The sequence below is a fragment of the Lingula anatina genome, chromosome 2 (assembly GCF_051362555.1).
Source record: "Lingula anatina isolate TDL-2025a chromosome 2, LinAna3.0, whole genome shotgun sequence".
Taxonomy (NCBI): domain Eukaryota; kingdom Metazoa; phylum Brachiopoda; class Lingulata; order Lingulida; family Lingulidae; genus Lingula; species Lingula anatina.
In genome coordinates, this window is record NC_141768.1 from 31877747 (window position 1) to 31887604 (window position 9858).

At 35.3% G+C, this 9858-nt stretch overlaps 1 protein-coding gene across 1 annotated transcript; it reads left to right on the top strand.

Annotated features, from left to right (window-relative positions):
- The first annotated feature begins 65 nt into the window (after positions 1 to 65).
- LOC106152646 (LDLR chaperone boca-like) lies at positions 66 to 5634 on the top strand. Its single transcript, XM_013526318.2, has 5 exons — positions 66 to 280; positions 3147 to 3300; positions 3473 to 3554; positions 3809 to 3953; positions 4981 to 5634. Exons 1-5 carry the CDS (start codon positions 95 to 97, stop codon positions 5134 to 5136), a joined length of 723 nt encoding a protein of 240 aa, XP_013381772.2. The 5' UTR covers positions 66 to 94; the 3' UTR covers positions 5137 to 5634.
- The last annotated feature ends 4224 nt before the right edge of the window (positions 5635 to 9858 follow it).

Sequence of the window (9858 nt, forward strand, 5' to 3'; positions counted from 1 at the left end):
TTTTATTTAACTATAGTTTACTTTGTGTGTATGGGGGGGGGGGGATAAAACGAGCGAAACTTATATACAAATATCATATAACTTTTCATTTACCATGAAGTCGTTGAGGAAAAGGCATGCCCAAATAATCATTGTTTTGATTTATTGGTATTGCTGCTTATGCTTAGCCAACAACGAATCTGGGGAAAGTAAAAAAGGCACAAAAGACGAAAAATGGAAAAAGAAAGACATAAGAGACTACACGGAGGCGGACTTGGAAAGGCTTTACGACCAGTGGGAGGTAATACTGTAACTAATCCACGACACGTTAGCCATCAAATAATCATTTTTTTTTCGGTGAAGAATCCAGTGAAGGGCATTTTGTTATTTAAAATAATCTTTAGGAGGCAGTTCGTTGGTATTGCGTGTATTTTGTGGTATTTCGTGACATTTCGGTACTTAGTGACGCCCTTAAAGACACCCGTAAAGATTACCATAAATATTTACTAAGTTGACTTTTACTGTGCATGGTCTGCACATGGGACTTTTAATTTCGGGTACAGATAGCCACATATCTGAGTTTGAATTTTCAAGTAAGACAGTTTTCTAACAATTTGTTTCTCAAACTCATCCAACCATAAAACGACCAAAAATAGATAATCTTTCATTAGAAACAAATATAGTAACTAAATAAATAATAAATTAAAAGATTAATAGCAAAATAAAATAAAAAATAACATATATGTTCTCATACTTGGCATTATATTGCCTTGCCACCTTCTGCCAACATTTTAAAAGCTTGTCCTCAGGGCTCAACATAAATTTTTTAACCAGGTTGCCCCAGGGCAACCTGCCAGATATTTTTACTTGCCCTTCCTCTGCCTCAACTTGCCCATTATTAGTGAAAAATTTTAAACCACTCGATATGCAGTTTTTTTCATTTGAAGCATTAAATTTTTTTGATTTATAAAAAATTAATTGTGTCAATTTTGTCATCTTTGAGTTATTTTCTCCATGAGCAGGTTGATTGATGGAATGTCACATTTTGTAATGCACATCACTAAAATTTCAAATTTGTCACAGATTCTAAACAAAAGAAAGAAGGCACACCTCCACTATGATGTAGCATAAAATTAGGATATCTATAAGAATACAAGTGCATAAATGTTGCAATGCCCACACTCCTCAGGATGGTGACTGATAGACATAACATTGTTACTTATAAAATATATGCTCTTACAAGAACCAACTCTTTTACATTTACTCATCAAGTATAGATAGGTCGGTCACTATCTCCAACTTCTTTTTTTTTTTATATTTATAAAAATAAAACATTTCTTTATTTCTGCAGAACAGCTGATAAAATCAATAGAAAAGAAACAGTACTTTGAAACTTCAAAAATTAATCTTAATATAATTCACTTTAATATATTATAGGATTGCCTTGACAACACCAAATAACACAAATGATAATTTGATAGTAAAATCTAAAATGCCACTGATTACTTCATAGCACTTTTCTGCACTCAATCAAGGTGCACTTTGGTGCATTTTAGGCTATTTTTCAACATTTTATGTGGCACAGTGACATAATTGTCTTGTTTCATATGTCTTGAGGAGTAAATGAAGTTAAGCTAAGCATGATAAAAAAATTCATTAATAAAGAATTGCATACTTAGCGCCTACAATTGCTAGAATGAGGATCCCCCTTCTCCATGGCTACTTAGAATTGAAATTTTTGAAGCCAAGTATTGAATTGGTGGCATTTTAACTAAGAAATCTGTGGTATCAACATAGTTCATTTACCTTTTTTTCAGTGAATAAACAGTAAAGCCAATGATTTAAAATGTGGAGGAGATCAAAACATACTCCTAGACAGACTTCCACATTCATTACAGTGTCAAAAAAACTAGGTCAACAAAGCGCTCTGATATGCTTGTGACAGACCACGATCGGTGCCACACTGTCTGGATACTGACAAGTGCTCACTGGCTCCCTCAAACAAGTATTTGTGTAGTACACTGCTTTTATTAGGTTGGTTCAAAAAGTTAACATATTTATCCAACTTCATCAATTAAAATGTCCATACTTTAAGGAAGCTTACTCTTCCTCCTGTTTCTCTCTGAAATTGTTGCTTAATATATAAATTATAAGCATTTCAAGTCCGGGAAATCTCTATCAGTTACAGAAGCATGCAGTTCAGCTGTCTGCTAACCGGTCAAAACCACCGCAAGCTGGTCCCTGCAAACTCTCACTTAGCAACAGTGCGACTGCTTATTTTCCACTTCTTTCGTGGTTAAAGCTTGGAAATTATATGCTTCTAAATATTTCCCAACCAATACAAAAAGTGCCAAATAAATGTGAGAGAGTGCCTTCTTAACTTTAATCACGTGGCTACATTTTTCCAAGAACAACTTGCCTCGTTTTAGTTTGACTAAATACTTCAAAGTATAGAATATGACAGCACTCTGAAAACGAGGCACTGCCGACGGAGATAGTGACTGCCAGTTATTTTTAGAAATCTGGCATTGACGTATGTTACAGTTTGTGACGTTATTGTGCAAAAAGGGAAAAACGTGTAATGCTTCAATCTTTTAACATCAGATCTAACATTGTACTAACAAAAGGAAAAACATTCACTTGCCCGCCGGGCAACTGGACATAAAATTTACTTGTCCGATGGCAGATTTTAGTTGCCCCGGGCAAGCGGACAACCGTTTGTGTTGAGCCCTGGTCCTTTAAATTTTTCACTTTTGACCTTTTTGACAAAAAACAAACAGCATCTACAATCCTGTGCAGTCCCCAGTACATGTATAAAGGTACCTAGTGTAACAGTCTCACTAAACACAGAAATGACACAAAATGATGCAAATGACATAGAATGACACCATAGTGGTGCTTTAAACATCGAAGTAACTTGCTCATTGGACTCCCAAATTAAATTTATCTTGAACTCAGTACAGTGTTTATCTTCTGATTGAGATATCTGTACAGGAAAAATGTCTTTGCAGCTCCTGAGTTATGACAGAATTGGATATCCATGCATTTGGCCTCCAATCTCAATTGCAAAAATATTTAACTCCTTTCCTTGTACATTTACCATTGATTGATTTTGATCACTGAATGCATGTTTAAACAAGATTAAAAATTTTCTCCTAATATTCTAGGAGGACGATGAGCCTCTAGAAGAGGATGAGCTGCCAGAGTACAAGCGCCCACCTCCACAAGTGGACATGGGCAAGCTGGATGCAGATGACCCAGATGGATTGCTGAGAATGACTAAGAAGGGGAGAACACTCATGATGTTTGCAACAGTCTCAGGTACATTGGCCTACATTTTGGATTGAGTTTGGAATGTCTGTTCCTGTCAAACCTTGGTATTATTTTTCAAACAATAGGCCTTCAAGAGATAATGGAAGTTGTTATGTGAAAAGCCAATATGATGAAAGGTGCATGATGGTGATGACTTTTTTTCTGTTTTTCTGTCTTGCAGGCAACCCCACAGAGAAAGAAACAGAGCAGATAACTGGGCTGTGGCAGTCCAGTCTGTTCAATGCTCATTTAGAAACTCAGAGGTAACATCATCTCTCATCTGCCAGCTCTGCTGTATGTAGGTAGATACAGGGCACCATTACCGCATCCCCTCATAAACTACCAAGACCTGTGTCCTCATCTTATAGAATCAGGTCACATATATTATCTCAAATTGACCCCCTTAGATTTATAAACAACAGGGCATCAGTAAGTTTCCCTAGGACTTTAAGCTTGCAACATTTTATACCTGTGTCTGTTTGAGATAATATGTAAGGCAAGATCATTCTGGTTGCAGGTATGTAGTAGGAAGTAACAGGGTGCTGTTTATGTTAAAGGATGGTGCTATGTCCATTGATGTGAAGAATTTTCTGGTCTCCCAGGACAGGTGTGAGGAGGTCACCATAGAGGGCAAGAACTACCCAGGGAAAGGTGCCACTCAGGTGGGTAAAACAATACGAGCCATTTCCAGAAGGTCCCATTGAAATTGAAGTAGAAAAGTGAAATCAAACTTGCAATGATAATGGTCTTTCTTAATGTTACTGGCTATAAATTCCTCTTTGTATTGCAAGTTATACACAGGATAACCAAATGAATGTTGCTGAGAAATCAATTGACGAAGATGGCTGCCCAGCAGTATGTTGGATGAAACTCTGGGCACAGTAATGTTCATCACACATACAGGACTGCTTGTAAAATATATCTAGGTTTAATTTAATGAGAGATAACCATGCTGATGTAATCAGTCTTACCAGTTACATTGTGGAACATCAACTGAAAGTATTCTGTACAGGCAGTTTTGTGTAACAGCAAGATGTTTACACATTTCACTAGGGAGACTAGAAAGCACTTGAGAGAATACAGACCTCTGTTAAGGCAACTCAGTTCTCATTATTATTATTTAATTAATCAAATTATAGATATAGTTATGTTTGAGGTAATACACTGACATCTGAGTGATGTATGCCAGGACACCTCTAATATTAGCAATAGGTGTTCAAGGTATGTATTGCAAGAGGATAGCAGTGTACTAGTTGACAGAGAAAGTGATTCCATTTCGCCAAAAAATGCCCCTAAAACCAAATGAGTGTATATCCCTAACAGTCACATATAACATCTTTAGATATGTATTTGATTTAACAGCATGGTTACGATATATAGGCCTCTATATCGATGCCTGCAATATTTTAGTGTAAAGTAGGCCTACAGCTCACTTAGTTTACACTGATATTTCAAGTCAGAAATCCACAATTTCAACTCTAATTACACATTTTAAGTAATATGATTAACAAGAAGGGGGCGGAAATACAGATTATTTATTCATTTGATGTGATGAATGAGGGGAGAGTGTAGCTCTTGTTGATTTTAAGTGAAAGACTTCCTATAATCACTCATTTGAATGACTGCGGGTTAAGATTTTATATAGAGTATGTCTGTGACATGATTTCGATATTTTTTTTATTTTTGTAGGACAGTGTGGGAGGAAACACTGTGAAAGATGACCAGAAGAAAACAGATGATGTAAACAAGATGAAGAAAATCAAAAATAAGGGCAAAAATGACATGAAGGATAAGAAGAAAAACAAAAGTAAAGACAAAGACACCAAAGGGAAAGATGAATTATGATGAATTCTGGCAGTATACTTGTTGACAAGTAAAATGAGCAAAATTTCTGGGTAGTGTTTCTAGCAATATTGTTATTTGTTGGGTATATTAAAGTATATTAAAGAATGGAACTTTTTTATATTTGTAAATTGTTATGGTAATTCTGTAAAATGAAAAAGTATGGCAGAATGAAAAGGGATCTCGATATGAAAGCTGTTCAAATTGGCACTGATATTATCTTTGGTAAGACACAGTGACCTTTTCAGGATAAACTTTTTTATATTGAAATACATATACTGGCAAAAGCCAGTTAGATTATTCTATAGTGTACAGAAGGATGCATTTGTACAAAGTCAAGTGAAAGAGGCAGTTGAGGAATGGTTTAAGTTTGTATTGTTTAATTTAGAAACCCAAATGAAGAATGTCAAATCTGTAAATATTATTTACGTAAGTCTTTTTAATACAGAGACAATTATAGTCTTTTCTATGAGTTTTTGTTAATAAAAGAAAATATTTTGACCTTACTGCATATTTTTGATGACCTATCAAAATGCTACATAAGATGATCAATAATAATAATAATAATTTATTAAGCCAATAAAATACAAATGTATAAAATCGGGAATCTTTTGCCCTGTAGTAGCGCCATTGAAATATAAAAAATGAAAATTAAAATTACATGTTAGAGTTAAAAATAGTTACTGCCGAAGGATAAAAGCTATTTAAAAATCACTTACTACCCTTAAAAGCTAAGAGTCTCGAATTGCTAGGTAAAAATTTAAAAAGGGTATGGGCTGGATGGGAACTGTCTGTCATTATTGATAATGTTTTCTTTTTAGGCCATTAATGCAGGCCATTAAAAAAATAATGGCAAATAATTCCTAAAATGTTGAACTTTTAAAACTTCTCCTGCATTGCATAACTGAAAAAAAAAATCAATGTATCTGTAACTGTAAAAAAAGGGAAAAACAATTTTTGAAAATAAAGCTGAAAATGTCAGGAGTGTAGACTCATGACTAACACTGTTGAACACAATTTGACGTACAAATTATTTCAATCTCATATTTGTATATCATATTATTTATAAGCCATCCATGGCATTTGTTCAATTTCTTGCTTGTAGCTAAGAGGTATGTATTGAGCCTAAATTGCATTTGCCACTGGCGCCATACAATGAAATTATTTTCCTACTGTGTTATGTTAGAACTGTGGCCCAATACATGCATTCCTTTGTTCCAACAGCATGGTATCTACATCATTGCAAACCCAACAATTAATTTATAAAATAAAATAACTAACCTTTTGTTTGCATTTGGTTGGGGTATGTTTAATTTGCTGAACTCTTACCTACCAACTGGAAATGGCTGTCAATTCTTTAATAAACTTTAATACCTGGTTTAAAGGAAGAGACTATCAGGCCTACCCAACTACCAGACTCGGCACATAAGGATCCTGAATTAACCGGTATATCAGACAACACTACCCGTTTTCAAGGTGTGTGTCGGATCGCATTTTGGAGTATCAGTCAGAACACCGACAGGATGAGCCCGCAGTCGTCCTACAAAATTTGTTCTGGGGTATGATACTCCGAAATGTTATCAGACGCATACCTTGAAAACGGGTAGTGTGGTCCGATGTGGTCCGTTAATTCAGGATCCTTATGTGCCGAGTCTGGTAGTTGGGTAGGCCTGACTATGGGCAGTTCCTCAACATTTTTAAGAGCCAAAATGATCACTGGCCCAGGCAGCCCCCTGGACCCCATTCCATACTTCCCGACTTTTTCACTGGGGGCAGTCTCATCCCTGAATTTGCATTGACCCATTAATGGTTGACCACTTGTGCCTTTCTGTCATTTAATCAAGTGACATGATCATTATAGGCTTCATTTGTTTATTGACAAACTTTACAACATAGCTTGCCCATCCACTTGAGTAATTTAACCTCCATCTATTGCCTATCAGCTCCTGGCCTGTCAGTAGATTTTCCACTATGTTGATTGGCCAATTTTTCATATGCTCAATGTACTTAATGTCTTGCTTGGTCAATTTGCATCCCTTTCTCTCTCTCTCTCCCCCCCCCCCCCCCCCCCTCCCAACACACACACTTATCCATACCCGATATGATTGAAACTTGGCAATTTGGAAGTTGTGACCTGATATAATTTCACATGATTAATTTGATGACACTTCATCCAAAATTTTGAAAATACAATTTTTTATGTACAGACACAGTCTACAGAAAGAAGTGTCAAAAATGGAAAAACTCATATCATTGCAGTTTATCAGATTCAATCATTCACTATGTTCAGCATCTCAGAATGGAGCAAATTGGACATTAAGAATTGTTCTCTTGATATTTTTCCTATATCAGCAATTTTGTCAGTTGATCATATAAAAATTATAGTAAATTGATAATTTTGTTGTATGTTAAAAAGGTGTTGAAAATGGAAATTCATTTCAGTACAGTTATCTCTTGTTTACATTTTGGCATTTTGACTTTGAACTTCCATGGGCTTGAAGACCTTTGCTAGGCACATTTTCTGAATATCTCTTACTCTTACTCTTCTTAACTCACAGGAAAGAAACCTTGAACTAAAATACAGCTTCAGTTGGAAAAGTAGTCCGATTGGTTACTTTTTCTTGAAGTTATACAGTTTTTTGTGAAAGTTTAATTTTTCACAAATTGGCATTTGAACTTCCATGAGCTTAAAGACCTTTGCAAGTAACATTTTCTGAATATCCAAGTTACTTTCATTTTATTATTAAAAATTGATGGTCATTATGCTGTTAAGCTTTATGTAATATTGCATCAAAATTGAAGAAAAAAACCTATTTTGGCACTGCCTCCATAGTGACCATTAAAGAAAAACCATGTCACTTACTCTTCTCTACTCTTCTCAAACTTGCAGGAAAGTAACGGGACTAAAACCTGTCTTATTGGTTAACTTTTCTGGAAGTCGGCTTCCCATTCCAAGGCCTGTTGTTCTGGACACACCCCCAACTCCCCCCCCTCCTGACCATTAAAGAAAACCAAGCAACCTACTCTTCTTAAACTTACAGGAAAGAAACATGGGACTGGGTGGGGTCGTGATTGTAGATTGGTATGAAATTGACGTTGCCGAGGGGGATCGACCAGACAACTTCAGAGATGTCCTATTCAGAGCAGCTTATATATACACATTTCTTTTGCAATGACAAGAGATGTGGGATGGGAGTGGAGGAAAAAAATATGATGGCCTTAAAATGTACCTTTAGAGTTCTCAGTTGTTTGTATGATACAGATATAAAATGGATGACATCAGAGTTGATTCTTTAATTAATATTCTCGGTGCAAAGAATGACTTTTTGTTTGATACAATGGGATAAAGCAGATGACTTCTGACTCTTTAGTGTTCTCAGCACAAATAAAGACGTTGTTTGTTTGATACTTTGTGTTCTGTGGTTTCGATTTCCTGCATCTGTTGTCACCCTTTGTAATGCACCTACATAATTACAGGTAAGGCCATAAAATGAGTCGAGTGCACAAGCAAGTGACTCCAATCAAATTAATTAACAAGTCTGGAGATAATATTTGTGAACTGAACACCTTGCTGCAGTCCTGGTGCACTTTCAGAGGTAACACATTAAGCCAAAAAACGCTTTACCTATTGTCTTTAAACTTACAAAATTGATTAATATTCATAAAATGCAGGTCAAGTTAAAAATGTCAGCTAAGTCCAACCATTTTTCTAAAGGTTATACTGTTTTTTTCTCTCTCTCTCTCTCTTTTCAGCATATATGCAATAAAGACAGTGCATTAATTGATAAAATAATTGTTCTTTTGTGTTCAAACTTGCAGGAGTAATCAATATTACTTATATATATATATTTAAGTATATATTAAGTAATCAATATTACTTATAATCAATATTACTTAGTAATCAATATTACTTATATATATATATATAAGTATATATTAACACTCAAGATAAGAAATGTAATTGTAGAGCTCCTAGTAAGTGTCCTTTGAGAGGGGAATGCTTGTCTAGCAACAGTGTGTACCAAGCATCAGTCACTACTAAGGACAAATGCATGAAATATATAGGGCTTTGTGGTGGGCAATTTAAGTTGAGATACAATAATCACACCAAGTCATTTAGAGACAAGAAATATGCTGCAGATACTGAGTTATCCAAATACATTTGGAAATTAACAGAAAATAAAACCCAGTATTACATTAGATGGGACATCATAAAGAAATCAACGCCGCAAAGGAGGAATCAGCACCTATGCAATCTTTGCTTAGACGAAAAACTGTTGATAATGATAACACCAGATACTCTGAATAAAAGAACTGAGATAATTACCATGTGTCGGCATAAAGTGACGTAACTAACACGGCGTGCGACGTAAGTGTCATCACGCTGTGTATGTAAAACGGCTAATATAACCATTTTCAAATAAACCTCCTGACGATCGGGCATACCTTCTGGGTATGCCCGTGAAACTCGGAGTCGGGTTATTGCATGTCTTTTGTTTATTTATTTATTTATTCATTTTAATTGTGTACAAATGCTCCGTACTGTTGAGCACTCTGTTCCACATTCACGCTTGTTATATATATATATATATATATATATATATATATATATATATATATATATATATATATATACACACACACACACGTGTATGTCTCTGAAACTATATGTACACTTCTTGTTATCACTTAGTTTGTTGTCCACCACTTTTACACCCCATTTCC

Excerpts from the sequence above, each read along its gene's own strand:
- LOC106152646 (XM_013526318.2), top strand. The coding sequence starts at position 95 with ATGAAGTCGTTGAGGAAAAGGCATGCCCAAATAATCATTGTTTTGATT. Across the intron at positions 3,555-3,808 it reads GCTCATTTAGAAACTCAGAG|GTATGTAGTAGGAAGTAACA; the intron begins GTAACATCATCT and ends TTCTGGTTGCAG. Across the intron at positions 3,954-4,980 it reads CAGGGAAAGGTGCCACTCAG|GACAGTGTGGGAGGAAACAC; the intron begins GTGGGTAAAACA and ends TTATTTTTGTAG.